Source organism: Molossus molossus, unplaced genomic scaffold (assembly GCF_014108415.1).
Source record: "Molossus molossus isolate mMolMol1 unplaced genomic scaffold, mMolMol1.p scaffold_m16_p_20, whole genome shotgun sequence".
In the NCBI taxonomy this organism is placed as follows: domain Eukaryota; kingdom Metazoa; phylum Chordata; class Mammalia; order Chiroptera; family Molossidae; genus Molossus; species Molossus molossus.
The window spans coordinates 51,929,306-51,955,180 of NW_023425356.1; the positions used below are offsets into that span (position 1 = coordinate 51,929,306).

At 59.7% G+C, this 25,875-nt stretch overlaps 1 protein-coding gene across 1 annotated transcript in view; it reads right to left on the reverse strand.

Annotated features, from left to right (window-relative positions):
• Positions 1-447: 447 nt before the first annotated feature.
• The window catches only part of RCSD1 (RCSD domain containing 1), a 39,654-nt gene continuing 14,226 nt past the window's right edge, over positions 448-25,875 (reverse strand). The window contains exons 2-7 of the mRNA XM_036272252.1: positions 10,296-10,403; positions 9,121-9,210; positions 5,504-5,575; positions 4,519-4,722; positions 1,583-2,263; positions 448-1,224 (exon numbers count right to left, since the gene is read on the reverse strand). Coding sequence (XP_036128145.1) covers positions 1,192-1,224; positions 1,583-2,263; positions 4,519-4,722; positions 5,504-5,575; positions 9,121-9,210; positions 10,296-10,403 — 1,188 coding nt within the window. The 3' untranslated portion in view covers positions 448-1,191. The remainder of the gene's footprint in view (positions 1,225-1,582; positions 2,264-4,518; positions 4,723-5,503; positions 5,576-9,120; positions 9,211-10,295; positions 10,404-25,875) is intronic.

The following is a 25,875-nucleotide window of genomic DNA, read 5'->3' on the forward strand; positions in this document are numbered from 1 at the left end:
GGAAGAGGGCAGAGGCCACGAGCCAGGGAATGGGGCTCAGGCCCGTTCCGCTCCTTACGAAGCCGCCTGTCCTCTAAGCAGCACGTAAAGCAACAGAACAGACTGAAGACCCCACTCAGCCCTCCTGAGTGGGGAAGGTGCCTGCGCTTCCCTTCCAGGGCATCTGGGGAGGACGCTCTCACCCTGCGGTTTTTACATCACCATCACGGCCCCTCAGCACTTCCTGGGAAATGCCTGCTCCAGGGTCACCCCACACTCCCAGGAGGAGCCAGAGGGCGGCATCCTTCAGACCTGGTCTGCTCTCAGCGTGAGTGAGGGCTGCAGCCGATCCAGAACCCTCCTGCCTTTCTGCCTGTCCTGGGAGTCCATGGAGCTGTCCCCTGACTCTGACCCCTCCCCCTCCCCCTCCCCCACTCCCCTCCCTCTCCTTCCCTCCTCCCCCTCTTCATCTTCCTCCTCTCCCTCCTCCTCCTCCTCCACCCTTCTCCTCTTCTCTGTAAAAGAAGGGAGGGAGCTGAGCCCAGCACCAACTAGGAAACTAGGGGACCAGAAAAGCTCCTCCTGCCGGGACGGGCGCATTATTCTTTGTTTCTGTGATGATCTCTCCTAGTCCAATGTTGTAACGGTTGGGTGGCCAGTTCAAATTTGGATCATGCTGAAAGGTTTTCTCGAGGTCTCGATACAATTTAAGGTCTTTTGTATCACTTAAGCGTTCATAGTTTCAGCAATACTATTTTCTTTGGTTTCTGGCCACCTACAATCGGCTTTTGCTCACATTAGAGCGTGGTCAAAACGTTAGGACAGTGAGAGGCTACCATCTCACACAGAATCCGATCAGCTGAGGCAGAGTCCAGTTCCGAGGTCGGCTGCAGGGGTGGGTGGGTGTGGGCAGCCTCTGGACCCCAGAGGTGCACCAGGATCCCCGGGGAGCAGTCACTACAGTAAATTGTTTTAAATAAGTTTTTTTTTAGTTTTTTTTTAAAGAAGTCCATCAAATGACACAAACTCAAGCTGATGAAAGCGGCTGCCTCAGACCCAGCCTGTGCCTGGGCGGTGGAGGCCGGAGGCAGTGCCCCTCGGGCTGCCCGGCCCACACAGTCCACTGCGGTGCTTTGCTTGCTGCCGCCACCGCGCCGGTGCCCCAGGAGCTGTCCCGGCTGCTTCCTGCTCGCTGGCACAGCGGGCTGGGCCTCACACCCTCGTGTCCTGGGCGGGGGCGTCGTCCTGTGGACCCAGGGGGAAAGAAGGCATTAGGGAGAGAGTGGGAGACCCTGTCACCAGCCCATCTCCTTGGCGCATTATTGAGGGGGCCTGTCACTGAGCTGTGCAGTCTGGCTCCCTCCGCCCACACCCGGAATCAGGCCCGAACTCCGAGTCAGCGGGGCCTGGGAGCATGAGACAGCGCCCCTTTCCTGTGCACCCCACCCCTGCACACACCTCCTGTACACCCCATCAGGGACAGCCTGTCCCGTCCTGCGCCCTCGTGACTGCGCTGAGCTGACTGTGAGGGGCTGTGAGGAGCAGGACAGGGACAGGCGCTGGGGCCCTGGACTTGCTCCCGGTGAAGGAGCAGGGCACCTACCTTCGTCTGGGGGAGCTCACTGCTCGTGCTGGGCTGGCAGCCTGGCTCCAGGACAGCCCCCTCCTGTTGCTTTCCCTTCCTCTCCCCCTCTTCAGGGGTGAGGCCGCCCTCCACTCCTCCAGGGAGGCTTGGGGGGCTCGCCTGCCCCACAGCGCCCTCCTCCGGCCGCTCGGCGCCCTGGCTCTGCTGTGCGGGCTCCGCGTCACCCCCGGCCCCCTCTTCCTTCACCGCTGCGGACTCGGCCCCCTGCTCGGTGGCCGGCCTGTCCTCCGCGGGGCTCCCGCCCCCGTTCTCTGCCTCTGTGCTGGGGGCCGGGGCTGGTTCCCCAGCCTCCTCCTGGGCAGCCTGGGCAGCCTTCTCGGGCAGCTGCGGGGCCTCCTCCGGGGCCGGGGCCGGGGCCGGGGCCGGGGCCTTCTCCTCCTGCTTGTCCGCCCTGCTGGAGGTCCTCTTCAGAGAGCGCGTCTCCTGGGACCCCAGGGCCGTCCTCCCTTCGCTCCCCACCGCCCCCTCCCCAGGCGGAGGGGAGCCGGGGGCCTCTGGCTCGGTCCCAGCTTCTTCCTGAGCACCGTTCTCCTGGGAGGGCTCTGCCGCCCCGCCGTCCCCCAGCTCCCCGAAGTCCGACTGGGACCTCCGGAACCGGCGGGAGGGAGGGCGCCTCTTTATGGAGCCCCGCGTCCGTACCTGGAAGAAGGGACGGAGCAGAATTACCCCAAACCTGTCGAAGGGCCGGAGGAAAACCGCAGGGGGGGGGCTAGGGGCTCGGAGGCCCCCGGGTTTTCTGGGGGACGGACATCTGGGCCATGGACGATAGGGCAGAGCCGGGAACTGCGGGATTCCACGCAACTGCAGATGTTTGTCTCATGAAGATGCTGTGCTTTCCATCCAGGAAAAAATGCAACCTGACTTCATTGCCCGATAACTGTCACCGTCTACTTAGCTGTTTTATTCTCACCTTTGCTTTTTAAACTGCCTCTAAATAGCCAGTTCTTCCAATGTGCTTTGGATGGGTCCCCCCATCCTGCAGGTTCCCTTATACATGGACACGGCGAATGAAATCGATCCCTGCCTGGCCGGTGTGGCTCAGCGGTTAGAGCGTGGGCTTGCAGTCCAGAGACCAGGGTTCGGTTCCCGGTAAGGGCACGAACCTCGGTTGTGGTTTGTCCCCGGCCCTGGTTGGGTCGTGTGGGTTGCAGCCACTCGATGTGTCCCTTTCACGTTGATGTTTCTCTTCCTCTCTCTCCCTCCCACTCTATCTGAACAAAAAATGAAAAAATGTCCTTGGGTGAGGATAAAAATAAAAGGAAAATTCTGTTTTCCTAAAAAAAAAAAAAAAAATTGATCCCTGTTTTGTATAAGGGGTACGTTTCAACATTTTGAAAATGATACTTTGACAAAGGTGAATCCAACAGAGAAGAGGGTTAGGGGCCTGCTTGTGTCCCAGGGACCTCAGGGGAGCAGTGCTGGACAGCTGGTGACCAGCTTCCTCCTGTCCGGTCCCCACAACGCTGACCGATCCTGGGAGAGGTGAGCGACCAGGCTCCTCCCCTTCGGGCGGCAGGCCCACTGCCAGGTCTCAGGGGCGCCCAGCAGGCTGGCGGAGGGCCCTTCCCCTCGGGAAGTGTGTCGCTCTGAGGCTCGGGCCCCAGCTTGGCCCTCCGGACCTGGTCAGAAGTTCGGTGGAAATGTCTGTCTCAGACGCTGACTTGACTCAAGGGGAGTATCCCTTAGTAACGTGGGTCCGTGAAACCTAATTTTCGTGAATGTTATTTTCCCACCGACTTCCATTTCGGTAGTGGTCAGTTCTAATTCCATCTCTTGGGTTTGGAGTGAATACTCGTGTTTTGAAGGCTTCCCAGGCCTTTTCCCGAGCCCGCGGGGAGGCCAGCCCCACAGGGCAGCAGAGCCCCGGGCTCAGGGCGCGCAGGGGTCAGAAACAACCGCCTGTTCCCTTGCTGCTGTCCAAGCATGAAGCCCTGGCGTCATGACCAGATGCTAGCACCTCCCTCCTTGCCCCTGCCCCTACCGACACCCTGTGAGAGACAAGGCTGTCCCGGGGCTCCTCTGCCCGTCACCCTGGGCTGCACGGTGTCCCCTCAATCCCCGGCCAGCTGACGCCCGCCCATCACTCTATACACCTCTTAGCTCCTGGGCCCCACCTGCTTCCGCACACCTGACCTTTCTCCCCAGGTGGACTTTCTGGAATGTCCCAGAAGGGGCCACTCCCTCCCTCCATAGTCCCAAAGTCACACCCATTTGCCATTTCCTGCCTGCCTCTGCCCATTTGCCATTAGCCCCTGCCTGGCTCTGCCCATCTGTGGGGTGCCTGCTTGGACTGTATCTCTGATCCTTACCACCTCCTGGGAGGGCCAGGGGTCCGAGGAAAGAAACCACACTCAGAGTACCGGGCAGCGTCTAGGGAAAGCAGCCTGGCCTCACGTCTCCTTGCAAAGGGCCAGTCTGGAGGTTCTCACCTGGGCCAAGAGCTCTGCCTGCAGTGAGCATGCTCTGGGCTCAGGCCGGGGCAGGCCACGCCCGGCCAGAACAGGGTGCTCTGGAGTCCTAGCGGCCTGCCCACCCTCCTTCGTGGATCACTGGCCAGGCCTTCCGCTTCGGTTTTCAGCGGTGACATGACTCTGTGCAGGGGGGCTCGGCCCTGAGTTCCCACCCCTCCTTCCACCAAGGACTGTGCCCCCCACCCTCACGCCTGCCTGTCTAGTGGCAGCTACGAGGGGAGAGACGCAGGGAGGGAGAGGGCTGGTCTGGGCTCGGGGAGCACTTGCACAGAAGGGGACAACTTCCCTTCTGTTAATACTCAGCTGTGATTACAGCTTCAGTGTGGCCTCCTCTCTCCGGGACAACCACAGGGTGGAGCAGACCGGGAAGGTCGCATGCCCGTGTTTCCGCAGACAGACCACAGGCTCGGAACCAGACATCACCTTGTTGTAGCAGGGCAGGTGGCTGCCCTCTGGGGGCTGGTCGAAGCTGATGGGCACCTTCTCTGGCTCGCTGGCCTGAGGCCGCACGCCGGGGCTGCTGGGGGTGGAAGGCGGGCTGTTAAACGGTGACAGGGCGGCCTTGAGTCCAGGACTCTTGGGTGAGGCTCCAGGGAGCAGGGCGGCGGGATCAAAGGCTAAATTGGCCTGTTGAGAGAAGACATTTCAAATAGGGCTGGAGAGGATGTTTCTGCTCTAGCTGGTTGGTTCCTGGCCTCGCTCAGGCTCCATAATTCCAGAGCGCCTGGGGGGTGGGGCGGGGCTGTACTCCCAGGAAACAACTGGCAACGCCTGGAGACATGTTGCTGTCGCCTGGAGACATGTTGCTGTCGCAACTTGCGGGGAAAGTGCTGCTGGCATCTCGTGGGGGAGGGGCTGGGTTGCTGACAAACATCCCAGCCGCGCAGAAAGCCGTCCAGCCCAGACAGCCCAAGGCGGAGGCCCCTTGGTCTGGAGCTGGAGGAGCGCAGTTACAATGTAGCTCTCTGGTGTTGACTCCCCTCCACGCCTTTCGTTGTGTGCAAGCCTTGTCCCCCCAGCAAGCCCGTGAGCTCCGACGCAGTGACTTCTGTGTCATCTACGTGCCAGGAAGGCCAGCTCAGCTCTGGGCACACTGGGGGCCGGTGGAGGGGTCAGGCAGCGATTCGACCATCTGGGTGCCATGTCAGGCCGAGGTGGCCGGTGGCCACATCCAGGCCTTGGGGGAGCGGACCTGGCTATCCCTGGAGGGTTTGCCACACTGTGTCCTTCCCCGTAAGACTTGGGGCATCTGTCATCCGTCCACTGCTGGAAGGTGTTAACTACCTGAGCTCGTGCTGGACAGGGGCCTTATTTCGGTCCTTTGTCCCCAGGCGGAGATCTTTCAGGGCTGTTTGGTCGCTAATGCAGAGATCTATAGGTGTTGGATGAGAGGCGGGGCTGGACTTACCTGAAGCTTCTCGATCAGGGGCGAGCTCTTCACCTTGACTTTCGGAAGGTGGCTGGCATTAGGTGGTGACTTCTGTAGAGCAAATGGACCGAGACAACCAAATGAGTGAGGTGGAGGGAGGCAGGGTTCTGGCTGGAAAAGGGGGAGGAGAAGCTGGTTCACCGCTTAGCTTCGGGGGCCCACACACCTCACCAGGGCCTGGGTGAGGCGGACTTCCCTCCGCCCCTTCTCTCCCCATGGGCCTGGGCCGATGGGACAGATGTCCGAAACAAGGGTCTCCTGTTCCAGGAGCAATGACTTCATGGGCATATGAGGGAACAGACTAAGTCTGAGAGAGGGCTTCTCTGTACCTCATGACCTTCAAGGACATGTGCCAACACTTGGAGGGACTTTCAAAGAGAAAGGGCAAAACGACCCCTCTGCTGCTCACAAACCAAACAAGGAACCACAGACTAGGATTGAAACCTGACAGGTGTTTCGGAAAGTCCCCCCTTGAACCAATGGCATTTTGGAAAAAATCCCACCATGAAGGATCACTTTTCAAAGCATCGGAGAGTCATCATTTTGACGAAGCGAACTTTGATGGAGCGGCCCCCACCCCAGGCCTTGTGCCGGCTGTGTAGACGCGCTGTTGGTTGAGATGTTTCTGTGATGGACGCAGGTAGAGACCGTCTCTGCCTCTGAGTTTATAGCATCTAAAAACCTCCCCCTTTCTGTTGTGTGTGAAATCCCTACAGTTGAGTCCGGTTCCACAGGCACATAGCTCCTCACGTGTAGGGATGGTGATGGAGGAGGAGGAGGAGGAGGAGGAGGAAGAGGAGGAGGAGGAGGAGGAGGAGAAGGAGAAGGAGGAAGGAAGGAGGAGGAGACACTGCATGTTGGATGGAGGCCGAGGCGGATACAGGAGACCCAGCGTCTGTTCCCTGCCTCTTGCCCCCGTGTACTAATTTACCGGAATCATAGGGAGAAGAACAACCCAACCCCTTACGATGTCCTGAGGTCTGTACTGAATGAGATGACTGTATTTCGGTGACGGGAGGAGGTGGAGGACTCAACTGAACTCCCGTGACGTTTGAAGGACCAGCATCTGGGAGAGAGGCTGCAGAGGGACAGTCACTGGCCAGGACCCGGGAAGCCCCCAGCCCTTTCTAACTCTGTTTCAACAGGAAACATGACCAGGCTGCAGCCTCCTCAGGGAAGACCCAGGCAGCTGGCAGAATCAGGGATTCTAAGGGCTCCCTCCTCCGCCCCCCAGCGCCCTGGCCCCTGAGCTTACACCGTCAGACTGCCCCTGTGCGCTCACACCGTCAGACTGCCCCTAGAGCGGCCGTTCAGGGAGCTTTGTGTCCACCGTGAGCACAGAGGACTTCCAGCCCAAACTGGGTTGTCCTTGGTCTCCCGGGAGCCAGTTTCTGAACAGGCTGTTTGAGAAGTGGCAGCTATGGTTTTGCTGATGAAGCTCCCTTTGTGGTCCCGTGACCCCTCGCTCCCCTATCTGACCATTGCCTTTTGGAGAGTATGATACACCTGGCCCCTCAGCCTGGGAACCCAGCTCAGGGTCCACACAAGCCTTGCTGATTTGAATGAAAGGGCAAAGCAGAATTCAAAATAGCCGCTCATGCAGTTCCTAGGAACGGTGGCAGGGGGCAGCATTTCCTTTGCCATTCAGCAAGCGGATCCAGGCCAGTGGCTGCGTGGGTGGAGAAAAGCCAGTCTTCCAGCCTCTGTATGGGTGTCTCTAGGTCCATATGGGACACTGCGATAATGTCTAGGAGTCAGGGACCTGAGTTTTCAGAGGGGAGTGTATTCAGCCCTTCTCTGAGCAGACGAGGCAAGGTGGCCACATTAAACATCCTTTGGCTGTGTCTTCCAGAGAGGGGTAACTCCTGGTGCCCCCATCTGCAAGGCCTGGCCCTACCTTCCCAGGCCTGTGCAGGCACCAGTGCAAAGACTCTTTCCAGCACCGTGCATGAGGAACCAAGGAGGGACCTGACTAGGGTCCCGCCCCCCAGCCCAGCCCCCCGGCCCCCCAGCATTTGGTTTCCGGCTGCCGAGCTCTGTGAGCAAAGAAAGCCAGGTGAGGGCAGCAGCCTCCCTCCAACCCAGCCAGGCAGAGCTGGCTGCTCATCTTATGTCCCTGTGAATTTCAAAGTGGCAAAAAGGCGCTGATCCGGGGGGTGGTGTCCTCCCTAAGGGCGGGCAGCCTGTCACTGAAGGCAGGGCTCTCTCTCTAAAGGACACCCCACTATTCATCCAGTCTTCGGCTTAACTGCTGGCTGGTGCTCATGGGATGAACCCTGTTCATTTGTTTCCCCCAGAGCCCCCGAGCTAACCTGACTCAGTCTGCTTTTATCCAGGGGCTAAAACATCCCATCCAGCCCCCACCATCGGGTTAGCGTTGTCCCATTTTACAGAAACATGAAGCCAGCTCGTGAGATGCAGGGACACTCTCTGGGACCAGGTCCCAGGTCCGGGCCATGGGGCACCCTCAGCCTGTCCCAGCACAGACTCCAAGCCCAGGAGGTGGAGGTCAGAAGGAGCTGGCTCTCCGTAAAGAGAAGTGTTGGTATGTGTCTGGTCAGAGCCTCGGCCGATAATCACCCCATGAAGCCACAGAATCATGATGTTGGTGCTCGGGGAGACGCCCTCCAAAAAGCCCAGTGCTTTCCCAACTCTTGTGCATCTTGGCGTTCTCGTCCCAGAAGACGACCCCTGTTTGGTGTGTGTGTGTGTGTGGGGGGGTCCTCAGGGCAGGCGGGCTCGAGGCCACGCCCTCCCACGCGGCCAGAGCAGCTTGAGTCTCAGCCTCACCTGACGGCTTCTGCTTGCAAACTGTGGGTGGGCAACAAGGTTCGAAAACCACTCATCTACTGCCAGTGTCTCACTTCACAGGGAGGAGATGGGGGCGCCGAGGGGCGTGCCAGAGTCCACGGGGGTGTCCAGTGTCTGTCGTCAGAATGCTGGTCCCAGAAAGGACGGGGTGGGGGGGGGGAGTTGAAGTGGGATTTGGGCACCGTCTTTGGCTGGCTTGCTCCATTTGGGGGTTGGTGACCCAGGCTGCACAAGACAACATGCAAATTCCTTTCTGGCAGGGACCACAACCACAGTGGAGGTCCGGGGGCCACGGGACAGGGCGAAAAGACGCTGCTCTGCCTGCTCCAATGAGATCCCTGGGCGTAGGTGAGCCTGGGGCCCAGGCCTCCGACACCCTGGCCTTCCCTCGGTCGCCGACAGCGGCTGTTTCTCTCTGAGGGCCGCGAGCCTCCTGTGGGCGCCGGGGCTTCCGATGACCCGGGCAGTGGCCAGTCCTGGCCCTCAGTCACCGTTCTGCCTGGGATACATGCGCCCTTCGGGTGCTTCTCCCCACGGGACGTCCTGTAGGTAGACCTGGGAGGGCCTGTTCTCTTTGCTGAACCCCAGTCTTGAGGAACCGTGCCCCTGCCCCTGAACAATCACACACCCTCGAGGCTCAGTAGGGGCAGGGAAGGAGCCTCCCCTCAGAGTCAAGGGTGCAGGAAGGCTGACCCCGGAGCTAAAAGGGGACCCAGTGTGGATCTCGCGCCCCTTCCTGTGAGGAGGAGACAGGAAGTCCGTGCCCAGGGCCCTACAGCACTTACCTCCTCTCCGTTCTGGCCCAGCTCGACCTTGGGGGGGAACAGGGGGAGGGAGCAGGGTGGTTTCCTTCGGGCCGGCTTGCTGGCTGGCATCTGGAGGCCGGGGTAATGATGACAGACAGACACACAGAGAGAGCAGTCAGCACCGGGAGGAAGAGGAAGGAAGTCAAAGTGGCTGAGGGATGTTTAGGGAGGTCTGGAGGAGGACAGAGCGCAGGGAGCGGCCTGTCCTTGGCCTGGCTATTAACTGTGTCAATGAGCTCCGTTTCCCCCGCCCCCCTTCTAGGCCTCAGCCTCCCGTCTCCTCGGCCGGCTCCTCGGCCTCGGCCGTGCCCACGGCAGCACCCTCCTCTGCTGCACCCTCCTCTGCTGCACCCTCCTCTGCTGCACCCTCCTCTGCTGCACCCTCCTCTGCTGCAGCCATTGGCCCGAAACACCTCAAAACGACCCCACACCCAGCTTCCAGGCACCGCCAGCACCCGGCCAGCGCTATCGTAACTCTTTGCGCTGTTCCCACGATGTCTAGAAATCATGGGCTCCTTTTTGGATGGGAAACGGAAGTGCAAGTAATGCACCTAGAAAAGCATAAGGCGCGTGCTCTCCTTGGCCCCTAGGGGCCCCGAGAAACCACGCCCACCTCGGGGTGCCTTCCGTCATGTCCAGTGAGCACCCGACCCTGAAGAAAATGCAGCACGAATCTCCAGCGTTAGGAGACCTTTGTCACAGTGTCCTCTCCGGCAGGATTCTAGAGTCCGCCGGTCACTGGCTCCTTTCCTGGGGACCTCTGGTCTCCCATCGGGACCTGCATCCCTGCCTTCCTCGCCGGGGCTCCAGGCTCCAGGCAGCAGCTGGTGTGACGAGGTCTTTATTCTGAGCCAGCCCAGGCCTGGCACAGCCGGGCAAGACCTACGTCTATGTCAGTGATGGAGGTGGCACAGAGTCCAGACCCCCACCTCCGGCGGGCAGGGCGGTGGGCCGGGGCCTGGTCCCCTCCTCCCTCTGCCGGGAAAGATCCCGCCCGGCCAACAGTGGTGACATTCCTCGCATTCAGGGGGACCCCTCTGTGGCTTCTCTTCCTAATTTGGTAATTACCAAGCTTCCTCCCTCTCTGCCTCCGGGCCTGACCCAGACTTCCCCTTCCTCCAGCCCCCTCCCAGAGCAGGGCTGCGGGGGCTCACCTCCTTCCCTGCCACCGCTGCCGCCTGCTCCCTGAACCGCCCGGCCAGCTGGGCCACCGAGGGGGGCGCCGAGTTGTCCACGTTGCTGCTGTTCCCTGTGGCTCTCGCCTGGCAAACCAAGGGAAGTGCCGGTTAGCAGGAGACCAGCCCTCGGCTGGGCTGTGTCCGGCTGGGCTGTGTCCGCCCCAGGGCTCTGTGCACAGCAGGGGTGCCGGGACAGGGGCCTCCAACTGCATTTAGTAATCGGCTCCTACAAAGGTTTTTTTTAAACCCACTCAGTCCAGCACATTCGGCGCATATTTAAGTCCTGGGCCCAGGGTGTGGCTCTGGGGGTCTGGGGGAAAGCAACCGGCCCTGTCCTGGACGGGTGCTGGGCGTCGGGGGGTACCCCCGGGTTCCTCATTGTGTTGTATCAGCCACAGCGCTGGCGTTGCTTGTCTTGGTCAGAGGAGGCTGTGGGAAGGGGTGCTGGTGACACGCACCGCAGGGGGGCCTTTCAGCGTATGGCAGGGCGAGCCCACGCGTGCCCTTCCCTGAGTGCGCCGTGTGTCCAGACTTTCCCCCACTTCAACCAGGGCCTGGTGGTGAAGAAGTTTCTGTGACACGCCCACACACACACACGCCCACAATGCACGTGCACACACACACCCACCCACATGCACACACACACACACACACACAGAGGCATACACGCCCACACACACACACATGCCCACAATGCACATGCACACACCCACCCACCCACATGCACACACACGCACACACACAGGCATACACGTCCACACACACGCACACTCCCACACATGTGCCCACACAGGCGCACACACATGTACACACGCACACATAAGTACACACACATGCACACGTGAAGTACACACATACTTCCTAGGCCCTCATTTTTGTGCTAAAAGCACCTCCACACTTGCTGATTGGGGTGCCCCTCCCAAGTAAGCGCCACGGCGCTGCTAAGGTGCTGGCCTTGGAGCAGGGAGGGCAGGCGCCACCCCACTGGCCTCGCGGTGAAGTTGAGCACACAGTGCAGGGACACAGCTCTGTGCAGGAGGCTTGTTGAGAGATGGCGGAACCGGCTCGGGCCGCGGACCTCGGACCCTGAGCAGACCAGAGGGAAGGGCAGGGCCCTCTGCACTGTCTCCGGCTGCGGTTCAAGTTCGCCCTCTCCCAGCCTGAACACCAGACGCTGGTTCACGTGAAGGAGCGAAGGGATTCACCTCTAGCAAGGACGCCGGAGTTCCCCTCACTCCGGGGACAGCCTGAGTCTGAGGCCGGGTCAGTGCCGGAGGGCCGAGCACACTGCACCTCAGGAGTTCTCAGAGGCCAACATCTTGTCCTGGGACAGCGCAGGCTCGAGGGACATTGTGACTAACTGAGCCGCTCCTGGCGAAGACGCCGCCGACCGGTCTGTCCGTCCCTAACGTCCTGCCCGCGTCGCGGATCCGGCTGGCTGTCCGTGACCACGCACTTCGCCCCGGCCCCATGGCCCCCATCTCTGGCTGGCGGTGCAGGAGGAGGACGGCAGATAAAAATAGAGCAGGATCAAAGGCCTCCCAAACGTTCCGCTGGGGAGGGCAAGGGGCTGAGTGAGCAAGCGAAGGGCTTCCGGAAGCATTTAGACTTAAAGAGGAAAGATTAGAGTTCACCTGAGTTCGCTTTCCTGGAGCCCAGCGAGTGGGTTTTCTTAGGGTGTCAGTGGGCTCCAGAGCTTGCTGAAGCAGGCAAGTCCCCTCTCCAGACGCTTCTCGGTCACTGCATGAAGGGACTGCCTTCTCACAGCTGACTCGTCAGCCCAGAGAGGGCGAGCAACTTCGGCAGAGTCACACAGAAAAGCCAAACAGAACAGTCTGTGACACGCTTGACTCTAACCCCTGATCATCCGCCCCGAGGCTGGTTTGCTAAGGCCCTGCTCTCACCAGGGCTGTGTTCTGAGTTCTGAGAAGGACTTCCATGGCCCCACCTTGCCCTAGACTTTCCTGGGACCCTGCAGCCTCCTTGGTGCCAAGCAGCCTCTCTGTTCCTAAGAGGTCCATAAAGTATTCCACGCAGAGCGCGGGATATCGAAAGTCCTCATCAGAGGGCGCTCTCCTCCCAGCCTGCCGTGTCGGGGCGGGGCACCTTCTCCGAGAGTCACGACACCCTCACTCATCCCTTGACGACGCCCAGCGGCAGGGCCTCCCTGCCTGCACCCGCCCCTCTGCACCTAGTCCCAGCTTTGACCTTAGCTGGTCCTTCCTTCTTGGGCCAATCTCTACGTCTCAAGTCTGTTTTCTGGACCGTGTCCCTTTGCACCTGCCTCAGGTGATGCTCGTGTTACAGATGCAGGGCCTGCAGTCCATCCTCCTGGGCCCGGGTGTGCTTGCCAAGCCTTCCTGCCACCAGCCTGCCCAGCTCGGCCAGCCTGCGTGGGCACCGGGCCTGGGGTGCTGTGACTTTGCAAGGCCAGAAGGCATCACCTCTGCTGTTTGCTTCCCATCGGCATGGGGCTTTTCTCAGGGCTCAGCAGCGTGAGTCTGGGGGCAGGAGCTCCCCACGCGGTTGCCATGTCGGGTAAATATGAAAACACGCTGTTGCCAGGCGACGTGGAACCCAGTCTGGCCCAACCGGCCTCCCTGCCCTGCCTGTTTCTTCATCTCCCTCCTTGGCCCCGGGTCTGCGTGTGTCACAATCTCTGGGCCGTGGTTTAGGGCAACGAGGCGGAGGGGCTGCTTTTCCACAACCTGGGAGGAAAAACGCCTGGGGCCCTGCCCTTGCTCAGCAGAAACAGGCCAGATAACTGGGAGCCTCGGGGGACAGGGTGAGCTCACTCTGCTCGTCTAAAACCCAGGTGGGTCTTAGGACAGTCTGCACGGGACTCGCCCCCTCCCAACATGGGCACGCCCAAACCGTCGCTGCAGAGGACCAGCGGGCAGCCACTTGGGGACACCACGGTGATTCCAGAGGCATCTTTACTCTCAGTTCATCCTGACGGGTCAGGGCAGCCCGCACGCACCCATCCCCCCCAGGAGGTCGGGACTGCACAGGGGAGGGCGTCGGCCAGCTGGACCGTGCGCACGCTCGGCCGCTGCTCTGGGGGAGGCCCTGTCCCCAGAGCACGGGGTACAGTGTCTGTGGCTCTCACAGCCCCGCTTCCGGACGAGGAAGCCCCCAGACTGCTCAGGCACTTGCTGCTCAAGTTGGTGAGTGCCGGCACCCAGTTGCCCGGACTCCAAAGCCTCAGCACCTTCCACACCCGCACACTCTCTAACCCCACACCCTGCCGGAGGAGCGGCCCTCCCGCTCTCCGTCCCCGACCCTCTGCTCTTCGGGGCCCCGGCACACCACGCGCAGGACGGCGAGCAGTAAACATGTGACCAGATACTCAGGAACGCGTGAAAGAGAGAGCTGGGCACCTGATGTCTATGGGGGCGCAGGAAGACATCTGGGGGCCATCTGGGTTGGATCCCAGCTGGGGAGAGATGGGAGGAACTGCCCTGAGCAAGTAGAAGTGTGGGGGGGACATGCTGGATCCAGGATCGGAGAGGAGGAGGAGCAGCAGCCAGAGGAGGCAGATGAAGAGACCGAACACCTGGACAGGTGCACGAGACCCTGCTCGCATATTCACACGCGACAGGGAAGTGCCACGTACCCCTCCCTGCCCCGGGTCTAAGAAAATGGCAGGTCCTTGCCGCCGAGGTCATCTCCCGGGGAAGAAACCAGGTAAGGTCCAGTACTCACACAAAGGACCCACAGGCGGGGGAGCGGGCCCTCTTTGGGACCCCCAGGACTCCCCCTTTCCTCCCAGGACGAGGAGCTGTGGCCCAGGGGCCCTCTGTCAGCGGGACACGAGGGGACGGCCGCTGTGGTTCTAGAGGCGGTGCCGCCCCCTGCCCGAGAGTCCGCCAGGTGGGTCAGCAGGTGCAGGGAGGACGGCACAGGCAGGGTTCGTGTCCAGGTAACAGTAGGGACAACGGGCGGGGGGGGGGGCAGGTGTTCTTTTCAAATGTTATTATAGGGATAGGACCCCACGGATGCACTTTGGGAGGCAGCGTGCATGCATTTCCGTAAAACCTGTTAACTGTTCTACAAGCATAAGGACACATTTTTATTGTGAGTCTGGAGGGTGGGACATGCAGGGACAACGGAAGAAGTGGAAGGAACACTCTGTTCAGTCTCTCCAGGGGCCTCTCCCCACCGGCCCTGTTCTGGAAGCATGCGAAGCCGAGCAGGGGTCCAGCAGAGCCACGGCTGCATTCCGATGAGCCCTCTGGTGGGGGAGGGGTGGCCGGGCCGGGGGACCCCGTGGCTCCACCCGGAAGGGGAAAAGTGAGCATGCTGACAACCACTGCCTCCTGCAGAGGGTGAGCCCTGGCCCCGGAGGTCCTGCCGGTGCGCCCGGCGTGTGGCTGGGTCAGGATCTGCCGAGAGAGGGGGAGCTGCATGTGGGAAGAGTGAGTGTGGGGGACCCTTGAGGGGGAGCTAAGACCCTGAGCAGTAGACGAGGGTCAGTGGCAAGAAAGAGACCTGACGATGGGGCAGCCACAGGGTCTGAGAGCCGGACCCTGAGATCTTCCATCTGCAAAGGTCTGAGATCAGGACCCTGAGCTCTTCCATCTGCAAAGGTCTGAGATCAGGACCCTGAGATCTTCCATCTGCAAAGGTCTGAGATCAGGACCCTGAGATCTTCCATCTGCAAAGGTCTGAGATCAGGACCCTGCGATCTTCCATCTGCAAAGGTCTGAGAGCCGGACCCTGCGATCTTCCATCTGCAAAGGTCTGAGAGCCGGACCCTGAGATCTTCCATCTGCAAAGGTCTCAGATCAGGACCCTGAGATCTTCCATCTGCAAAGGTCTGAGATCAGGACCCTGCGATCTTCCATCTGCAAAGGTCTGAGATCAGGACCCTGAGATCTTCCATCTGCAAAGGTCTGAGATCAGGACCCTGCGATCTTCCATCTGCAAAGGTCTCAGATCAGGATCCTGCGATCTTCCATCTGCAAAGGTCTGAGATCAGGACCCTGCGATCTTCCATCTGCAAAGGTCTCAGATCAGGACCCTCAGCTCTTCCATCTGCAAAGGTCTGAGATCAGGACCCTGAGATCTTCCATCTGCAAAGGTCTGAGATCAGGACCCTGAGATCTTCCATCTGCAAAGGTCTGAGATCAGGACCCTGAGATCTTCCATCTGCAAAGGTCTGAGATCAGGACCCTGAGATCTTCCATCTGCAAAGTTCTGAGATCAGGATCCTGCGATCTTCCATCTGCAAAGGTCTGAGATCAGGACCCTGAGATCTTCTATCTGCAAAGGTCTGAGATCAGGACCCTGCGATCTTCCATCTGCAAAGGTCTGAGATCAGGACTCTCCGATCTTCCATCTGCAAAGGTCTGAGATCAGGACCCTGCGATCTTCCATCTGCAAAGGTCTGAGATCAGGACTCTCCGATCTTCCATCTGCAAAGGTCTGAGATCAGGACCCTGAGATCTTCCATCTGCAAAGGTCTCAGATCAGGACCCTCCGATCTTCCATCTGCAAAGGTCTCAGATCAGGATCCTGCGATCTTCCATCTGCAAAGGTCTGAGATCAGGACCCTGAGATCTTCTATCTGCAAAGGTCTGAGATCAGGACCCTGCGATCTTCCATCTGCAAAGGTCTGAGATCAGGACTCTCCGATCTTCCATCTGCAAAGGTCTGAGATCAGGACCCTGAGATCTTCCATCTGCAAAGGTCTCAGATCAGGACCCTCCGATCTTCCATCTGCAAAGGTCTCAGATCAGGACCCTCCGATCTTCCATCTGCAAAGGTCTCAGATCAGGACCCTCCGATCTTCCATCTGCTGTCATTAGCCGTATAGCGTCATCGTGACCACCTCCTGCCCCCGCAGCCCTTCCAAGTCGTACTACGTGGCAGCCTTTTCCCCAGAGTGCTTCTTAAAGGGGCAGAGAGAACCCCAAGTGTCTGTGCCCACACTTGGTGGGCTGAAGGAACGGCTCTGAGACACAGTGCATTGGCTCACCCACGTCATAGCGGCCCATGGACCTCCACCTGCTCCTGCCCGGGGTTCCCAGGTGAGCGGATTCACACGTGTCAGGTGGACAGGATCACAGGAGACGGGAGCAAGGGCTCACTGAGCCCGGGGTGACGCCATGAGCACCCGAGTATCTGGGAACGGGTGCTGCCGGAGGATGGCCTTGGACTTGGCAAGGGAGGGTATTGTGTGGACCTCAGGAGTCTGCGAGACGAGACAGGACGGTGGCTGGGACTGGTCAGTGAGAGATCATTAACAAGACTCAGTCAGGGAAAGGATTGGCCGGAACGGGTGGCTGACCAGGCAGGTGCAGGGGGGGTCACGATGCTGCCCAGATGTCTGGCGCTGGCTGCTGGGCGGGCAGGGTGTCGTTTACAGAGATGGGAGCCCAGGGAAGAGCAGGGCCGGGGGGAGAGGGGACAGGCGGCACGAAGGGAAACAGGCTCGGAAAGGGGAGCGGGCAGAGCAGGGGACCGGGGACAGACGCCGAAGCCCCTGCTTGGGACTGAAACTCAGACGCACCTGTGTTTACAACGAGGCCAGTGGGGCAAGGTGATGGCCGAGCCTGCGGACAGGCCGGTGAGCGAGGCTGCAAGGGGCCGCAGGGCACGCTGGGATGTGCCGCCTGTCCACCCAGGCTGGGGCTACTCCCCCCTTTTCTGTCCTCCGCCCTCCTGCCACCAGTGGGTGCGCAGAGGCCGAGTTGGATCAAGTCAGCCTGTCAGTCTGGCAGCCCCTGAACGGCTCGGCTTTTTTTCTTTTTTCTGTTTGGGGCGAAGGGGGGGATGTGTGAAAGTGTGCGGCTGGTGGATGACGGAGAGGGGTTTGCTCCCAAGACCAGCCCCCAAAAATCTGCCCTGCAGCCCTCTTCAGGGCAAGTTCACGCTCCCTGTCCTGGGCTCTCCTCACGCAGGTCAGTCCCTTGAGAGACCTGGTGTCACGGAGAGCCCCTCCGAGTCCCGGGCAGCCACAGCACCAGGGCTGCGGGTATCCTGGGGACTGTGGCAGCCACCGGGAGGCCCCACAGGAATCCCCGTCGCTAGGGGCCATTTCTGCTTCCCGAGTGGGAGCGACTGTGTGTCCTGAGGTCTGGGACATTCGTCCTTCAGGCCACAGCAGAAAGCTGAGACTTAACTTCTAAGATTAGAACAAGTTGCCCAAGGACCCGGGCCTGCCTGCCAGTCCGCTGCAGGCTCTCCTGTTACAATGGCCCCCGCCCCTCGCCTGCCCCCCCTCCTGAGGAGCCGCACTCAGACGCTCCACTAGAGCCCGTGTCCCTAACCACCGCTCCACACTGCCTCCGGAAGCCAAAGCACTTGGGAGATCCCATGCTGGGGTTAGAACGCACCCATCAAATTCAGTTACAATAAGACCAACGACCCAAGAAAAAACCGGGCAAAGGATGTGAACAGACGGGTCACCAGAGAAGATAGAGGCATGGCTCATAAGCACACTCGTCATTAGCGAATCACACATTAAGATGGAAAGAGATACACTGTACACCCCCAAGAATGGCAACAATGAAATAATCGGACAAGAGCAACTGCACGCCCATTGGGGGGAGCGCGTTGGCGGGAACACTACATGGAGCAGCCACTTGGAAAGATATTTTGGCAGAATCTCATCAGGTTAAACACACACCAACCAGTGACCCCAAAATCCCACTCCTAGGTGTTTGCCCAAGAGATGGAACCACGGGTCTCTGTGAAGACTTGTGTGCAGATATTTAGAGCGGCTCCATTAATAGCCCAGATCCAGCAACAGCCCGAACATTCGTCAGCCGGTAAGCGGTGTGCACGCGGTGTTACACGCGGGTCCGCGTGCGACCGAGCGAGCACAGGGGAGAAGTAGTGATGCCCACAACGCGCTGGGTCTCAGGCACCACGTGACAAAGCCAGACCCAAAAGACCACCAGTGCGACTCCATTTCCTTAACATTCTTTTTTCTTTTTTATCCTCACCCAAGGACATTTCTGCATTTATCTTCAGATAGAGAGGGAGGGAGGGAGGGAGAGAGAGAGAGAGAGAGAGAGAGAGAGATGGATGTGAGAGAGACACATCCACTGGTTGCCACCCACACAACCCAACCAGGGCCGGGGACAAACCAACTGAGGTAAGTGCCCTTAGCGGGAACCAAACCCGGGTCTCTCTGGTCTGTGGGCAGACGCTCTAACCGCTGAGCTAAACCAGCCAGAGCTTACTCAACATTCTTAAAAAGGCAGAGGCATGACGACAGGGGACAGTCACCGGTTCCCAGGGACTGGGGGGGGGGGGACAGGGGAGTGACCACGGAGGGTCCGGGGAGTGTTGGAGGTGATGGAAAAGTCCTCTATTTTGTGATCTGGGCCTTGCGGGGGTGCTACCGGACTGTATACAGTTGTCAACACTCATCAAATCGTGCACTTGTTAAGGTGAATTTTATCGTATGTACATCTTCTCACCAATGTGACATAAGTTTAAATGTTAAAACGCGTTCGTCAGAGTTTGTTTAAGGCTGAGGGCGCTCCGTCTGTGTGAAGTCTCCTTTCGCGTGCCCTGAGGCTAGGGCACCTGGCTTGGCCCCTGGAAGCCAGCCCCATGGGCCCCCCGGCGTGGCCAGAGGGTGCCGTGGCCGCAGGGGCTTGGCAGCGGCCAGGATTGGGCCACACCAGCCCTTCCTGCCCCGCTCGGGGCAGCGAGCCGCCGGCACCCGCGAAGCCGGCACAGAGTTCGGAGCTCAGCAAGCGCAGGCTTGAAAACCACGCTTCCGCGGACGGGCCGTGGGGTCTCGGGCAGTCTGCCCACCTGCTCAGAGTCCCACCTATCAAGTGTGTCCAATAACACCCTCCACGGGGTCATGGGGATGCTCAGAGATTCTGTTTGATCAGAGGGTTTCCGTCCAAACCCAAACCCTGCCTCTTACTAGATCTCAGGCAAGACACTTAACTTCGCCAGCCTCAGTTTCCCCGCTTGTAAATAGAGCATTTATCTCCTATGGTGGTTCTAGAAACCGAACGAGATCGTGCCCCTGGGCCCGCCCACGGCGGGCTCTCTGCCCACTTTAGCTCTGTGCTGTCACCTACGACTGATCGCCCCCCGTAGGTGTGTCTGGGAATGTGGGCTCCCTTGCACCCTGTGGGGACGCCAGGCGGTTGCCAATCGGTCCTAAAGAGTTAACAGCAAGGGGCTCGGGGTCTGTTGCTACCCGGCCTTTTTCACTCCATCCTGCAGAGCAAGTCAGAGGCAGGGGCTTGTCCTTGGTTTCAGAGTCCAAGGAATTTACCGCCGGGGACCTTCTGCATCACACTGAAGAGGGGACTGGCCAAGGGGCTGGGACTGGACTCCAGTTACGAGTCGCCTACCCCGCAGCAGGGTGGCTCCTGCACTGGGGTCGTTTGTATGTCTCAGGCTGTTGGGTGGGGTCACAGCGACAGGTCAACCATCAGAGGGAGGACCCCTTTAGGCTTCCGTAGATGGGAAGGGTCTTGCCTTTCACCCAGGGCCCTGTACCCTGAAGGAGCCAGAAAGGGGCAGCCCCGTGGCCTGTCTCAGAGCCACGCCTGCCCCTGCTACCCAAGTGGGGGCCGGGCCCTCAGGGGCCATGGTGGGCAGTGGCGTGTGCGCTCTCCGGGGAACATGCCTGGGTGCAGGCCGTGGGAATGAGGGGCGAGGCTCTGGGCAGATGTGCTGTCCAGATGAGTTATGTCCAGAGCTAAGCAGCCGGGGCGGGGAGGCCACTGACCGGGCGTTCGGGGGAGCTGTGTGAGCCCCCACCCCTGTCAGGTCCCCAAGGCCCCTTCCAGCCGCTCGCTCTGTGTTCCACTTGAACACCTTGGTGAAGAAAACTGGGAAACTTGGTGACCTTGCTCCTGGAGATGGACACGAGGTGGACATCCGAGCTCAGGCAGAACCGGGGAGCTGGGCCGGGAAGCTCAGGAACCCCCAAGGGCCGTCCCTACACCCGTCCCCCCACACAGGCCTCAAGGCACAGAGCCCACCCTCCTCCTCCTCCAGCCAGAAGATCCACAGAGCAGAGCCCAGACCCGTCTCGAACCCGCATCCAGTGAGCCCTCATTCCCAGTGAGCCCCCCAGGGGCAGCTTCTTCTGGAAGCAGTTTCGGGAGAGACACGCAGTCGCCCGGCCTCGGGGCCAGTGCAGGGAAACCAGTCAGCTCCATGGGCACAATGGGCACAGCTGGACCCTCTGGGGGGGTCCCTTTGTGAGGTGTGGGGTGTGAGATGCTGTGCTGTGCCCCTGAAATATAACAGAACAGAGTGTCCCAGCCACTGAGCAAGCAGAGAGAACCGACTGCTGGATGGAGGGGTCCCAGGCTGGAGAAGTGTAACTGATGGGGAAGAACTGCAGGGCGGGCCGGATCCGCCCCTGCTGCCCAGCTCGGGGGACCATACCCCGCTGTGGTTTACCCCGGAAGGTCATGCAGAGGAGTGACTGCGGGGTTTTGGTTTCATTCACACCCTTGGCCATGCCACTGTTTTGCTATCTGGGGCAGGAGGGCACAGGGGGTCACCAGGGCACAGGCTCAGCCCCTGGGGGACATGGCCCTGGAGCAGGAAGGGCCTCGGAGACTACAGACACACTCGGGGCTCTGCAGTACCCCCAGGGCGAGGACTCTCCGGGGCTCCCAGGCTCCGTCCCAACAGAAGTTCCTGCCAGGGAGCCCGAGCACGTCCTCCTCCGGGCAGCGAGCAGACATGGCCTGGCCGCCAGCCCAAGACGCGCTGATCCGAGGTCCGAGACAGATGGCCCAGCCCCCCTGGCTGCCCTCTCTCAGCCTCCGTGCGCGCTCAGTCCTTGGGACCCAGCCGGCCTGCTCTCGGTGCTTTGCAGATGACTCACAGGTGATGTGGTTTCTTATCGACAGTGGACCGTGTTCGGCCCGGGCTGTACTTTCTCACATCACCCCCCAGCACACCTCCCGGTGCCTCCCGGTGCCTCCCCAGAGCCTGGCACGGGGGCTGCTGGCTCCGCGCTTCCTGCCTCTGGGCTCTCCCCACACAGGCTCTGGGGTTGCACAAGGACCTCCTTAACCCCCACAGAAAGCAGGGAGTCGAAATGGGGCGGCACGGGCTGGGGATGAGGCCAGATGGGCCCGTGCTGGCCTGTCGGCAATCAGCCTGCAGCCCAAGCCCAGTGTGTGCACGTGGGGGAGGGGGTCAGAGCCGGAACCAGAGTCTAGTCCCAGACCTTGTGCTCTGGACTTCATGTCGTCCTCTGGAAGATGGGGTGATGCCTCCCACACAGGTCGTTACAACAACTAAGTGCTGTGCAGGGGAAGTGAGTCTCTCTCTCTCTCTCTCTCTCTCTCTCTCTCTCTCCTACTTTCCGCTGATTTTACTTAATAGGACCAAGAGCCGGCCCGTGTCGGGGTGGCAGCCTGTTGGCAGTCGAGACCTCAAGCTGAGCAGGGATTTCTATAGCTCACACTTGCAGGCCTCCTACAGCCGAGTGAGAGTCACAGAGTCGCTGCTCCTGCAGAGTCTGGGCTAAGTGTCAGTCAGACGTCCTGAAAAATAGAATCAACCAGCACCTCCGGGGCTGGGGGAGTTAGAGAGAAATTAAGTCACGGTCCCTGCTGGGTCGATGCTGACCGTCGCTGGGTTCCCTTCGCAGCAGAAGGTCCCTGCAAGTGTGAGCCCGAGGTGCCGCATCCCTGTGGGTGTGGTCAGGGGCCCGGGAGCACGGCTGCACCTGGCTGTGCCCGAGGGCCCAGGAAGGAGAAGCCATGGGCGCGGATGGTGGGCCGGCTCAGAGGAGGTCCTGAGGGGGCTCCGGAGACAGACCATGTGCCCCTCCCCACCCTGCTCCTGCATGTTCAGGGACAGGGGAGCGACCCAGCTTGGGAGGCAGGAAAGGACCCTGTGGCCCTGGGACCAGGGCAAGGAGCAGACAGAGGAGGGGGCTGGGGGGGGGGGCTAAGAGTTGGTGGTGGAAACATTCCAGGCCGGTATCAGCTCCGGGATCTGGCACAAGATGTTGGGGGGGGGGGGTAGGGGCTGTGATCACAGCTCCCAGCATGCTCTGCTGAATCCCCACGCCTGGCCCATGACATTTTGAAGGCAAACTGGGATTTGCCGAAACACAGATATCACAGCAGAGTAAGGATTAAAGAGTGTTAAAATGAAATGTTTCTCTTTTAGCCCTGGCCGGTTTGGCTCAGCGGTTGGAGCGCCAGCCTGCGGTCCAGAGAGACCCGGGTTCGGTTCCTGTTAAGGGCACGTACCTCGGCTGCAGTTTGTCCCCGGCCCTGGTTGGTCGTGCAGGTGGCAGCCACTCGATGTGTCACTTTCACGTCGATGTTTCTCTCTCTCTCTCTTCCTCTCTCTCCCTCCTGCTCTATCTGAACAAAAAAATGGAAAAATGTCCTCGGGTGAGGATTAAAAAAAAAAAGAAAGAAAGAAATGTTTCCCTTTTAGCTAAGACAGAAATCCCAGAAGATATATATATATATATATATATATATATATATATATATGTATATAAAACCGTCTAACTATAAAAAAATATAAAACTTCTTTAATGGAAAAAGTACTATAAATGGAGGAGTGCGAAACGTCGGGTCTGGGAAGTTGTGACCCGGGTGAAGAGGAGATGCCATCTGCTGTGTATAGGGCTCTCACTGAAAGACACCAACTGTGTATCACAAGGGGTATAAATAAGCAATTCCCAGGAAAGCAAATTCAAAAGCCAGGAAGCATCAAAACATGCTCAAAGTCACTAAGTTGTCAGGGAAATACAAATGAAACTAACACTAAGATTTCTCTTTCAGCTTACCCCACAGGCAGAGGGGGGAGGGCAGGGGGGAGAGGGCTCTCACTCCCCAAATCCTGCTCCAGAGAAATGATCAACTCAAAGTCAAAAGTCCCTTCCGTCTCAGTGTAAACTGAGAAACAGCAGGTCACCAGAGGATAGCCGGAGAGAGGAATGGGCGCTCTCCTCTGGGCCTCGCACCCTGACCTTCTGTAGGTGTTGGGCAAGTCAGCGTGGTTACCACCTGTCCCTGGCGATGAGGCTGTGTCCCGGAGGAGTCCACAGCGTCACTCTGAAAGGGAAAGGAGGAAGGAAGCGATAGAGATCGGAGGCGTACTCCGTGCAGGGTACCGCACGGGCAGCTGACCGTCCTCGGCAGCCCCAGGGCGGAGGCAGCGTTACTGCTAGTCCGGTTACAGGACGCCTGCAGAAAGGGGCTGCCCGCCGTCCCACGTCGGCTGGTGCCGCTGGGTTCAGGGCTCGGCCAGCCCGACTCCCGCCAGGGCTCAACCCTCCGCCCTTCTGTGAAAGCTGCCTCTGCCCTGAGGTCAGCGATGTGGTTTCGGAGCGGAAGGGCCCTCTGAGCACACAGCTGGACACTGGGGAGCCGGGACCGGAGACTTCCTGATGAGCCCACTGTGATCCTGGGGGCACCTCGCACCCCGTGTCCGGGCCCCTTGGCCTCATCACTTGGGGTGGGTGCTGCCTTCAGGGGCCAGGCAGGCAACGTCAAGGAGCGGGTGGGGGTGGGAGAAACCCCGCCCACCCACCCACCGAGAGGGGCGCTGCCACTCAGCCCACGGCCTGCGTGGCTCACGTGGACTGACTCTTCAGAAGGTCGTTCAAGGCCCTGTGTTCACCAAATGATCTGATTTTTCAAGAGAAGATTAAAATCCAGACTTTGAAGTATAATCTACTGATTTTGTGTTGAACACCAACTCAGTTTCCCTTGGTTTTTACGCAAACGCCAGTGTGGGGAGAAAGGTGGACCTGTGACGGCGTCTGGTCCGAAGGCTAGCGGCCGGCTCCTTGTGATTCCCCGAAGATGTTTTATCCCGTTCTGCCTGTTCCGGATAATCCCGGCAAGTATCTTGGGACTTGATAGAGGAGTTTACTTCTAGTTAGTATATGTACAACACAAGGTCATTGTTCTGAATATTAAGTCATATCGAAGGTATTCTACCTCCTGATTGAATTCTAATGGGGATTGTGGGGTAAAACTCCAGGCAGGAGGAGGAGGCCGGGTTCCAGTTCGGCTCCTGCCCGTCCACAGCGGCCACCCCGCCCCGTGCGGAGGCGCAGTCTCCCGCCCGGTACAGTGGCCAGCAGTTCCCAGCCCGCGGGCCGGCCTGCGCGCTGAAAGGTAAGCCGTACGGTGGAAACATTCAACAGAGACGCGTCCCGCTCCTTGTCAGGGACAGACACGAGGCTCCCAGAACTCTCGGGGCTGCTCAAATAGATGAACTAAGACAGACTGTGTTGCTCCACTGATGGTTTCTTCACTTTATAAAGGATCTCACACCAGGGGCTTCTCCGGGGCACACAACATGATGTTCCCCCAAAGTTTTAGCTTATGTGTAACTTCTTGGGGAAAAAATAAACAAATATTCTGTCCTTGGAATGGCCCAGGCAACCGGCCTGTCCTACAGGGCTGCCGTCGCCGGCTGGGAGGAGGGCCCTCCCTGTGAGAAGCAGATGGTACAGGCCTGGACCCACCTGCCCCGCAGGTGAATGTGGAGAGCACAGGGCAGGTGACGGACGGGCGTGTGTTCACCTCACCTTGTCCCGAGGGGCACACACCGGTCGGAGCAGGGACACTTTGGGGCAGTCCCGGGCACAAGGCTGATGATGTCATGGCTCTGTCCTTTCGGGCAGCGACACCATGGGAAACACCTGTGGACAGCAGGAAGCCAGCGGGATTAAAAATATCTGCCTGGCCCTTGAAACAGAAGTCAGATGCTCTCTTTTCTTCGCAGGAAAACAAACAAGGCGATATCTGCTCGGGCCATTTCCTCTCTGCAAACAGCCCTCCTGCGGGCCACCCCCAGACAGACGGGTGGGACCTCACGCTTCCATGGCCCGGGCCGTCCAGATGCCAGAGGCGGCGGTCGGCAGGGCCCCGAGCGAGCTCCAGGTCTCTGAGCTGGAGATTTCTCTTGCGGGAGGAAGGTGGGTGGCTGAGCTGATTCCCTGGGGCGAGGGGTGGGCTCCATCTGGTTACGGAATCAGGGCTGCCTGTGCCTTGCTCCGGTCTCCAGTCCCAGAAGGTGAGGCTTGGGAGCCCCCCGGTCAGGGGTGACGGGCCCACTGGTGCAAAATGCGATGGCTGGTCTGCGGGACCCGGCTGAGCACAGGAGCAGATCCGAAGGTGGTGGAAGGAGGACTCATCAGGTTCTGCTCTGTCCCCTGCCTTGTGGCACCCGATGGGTCACCGCGCCCAGCCAGTGTCTTCTCCACGTGCTTCCAGCCGGGCCCCTTGGTCCTCGCTGAGGCCATTGCCCTTGATGCGTTGTCTCGATCGTGGGGAGAAACTTCTGCATCTCTGCTCTTCGCTGTCTTATCCGTCCCCCCGCTTTCGCCCAAACCAGGTCTCAAATCTGTGTGATCATGGTTTTGCTGGGCTCACCTACTGTATGGAGGACCTACTGTGTAGAACAGAAGTCCCTTGTCCAGCCTCCGTCCTAACAGATGACTCTGTCTCAGTGAGACCCGCCGGGACCCATCGAACCTTGACCGTGTGCCTAGTGCCAAGCTTAGCGCTTAACAGGGATGATGGCGCGTCACGAGCCCCAGCCATGACCACAAGCGCTATGGTCA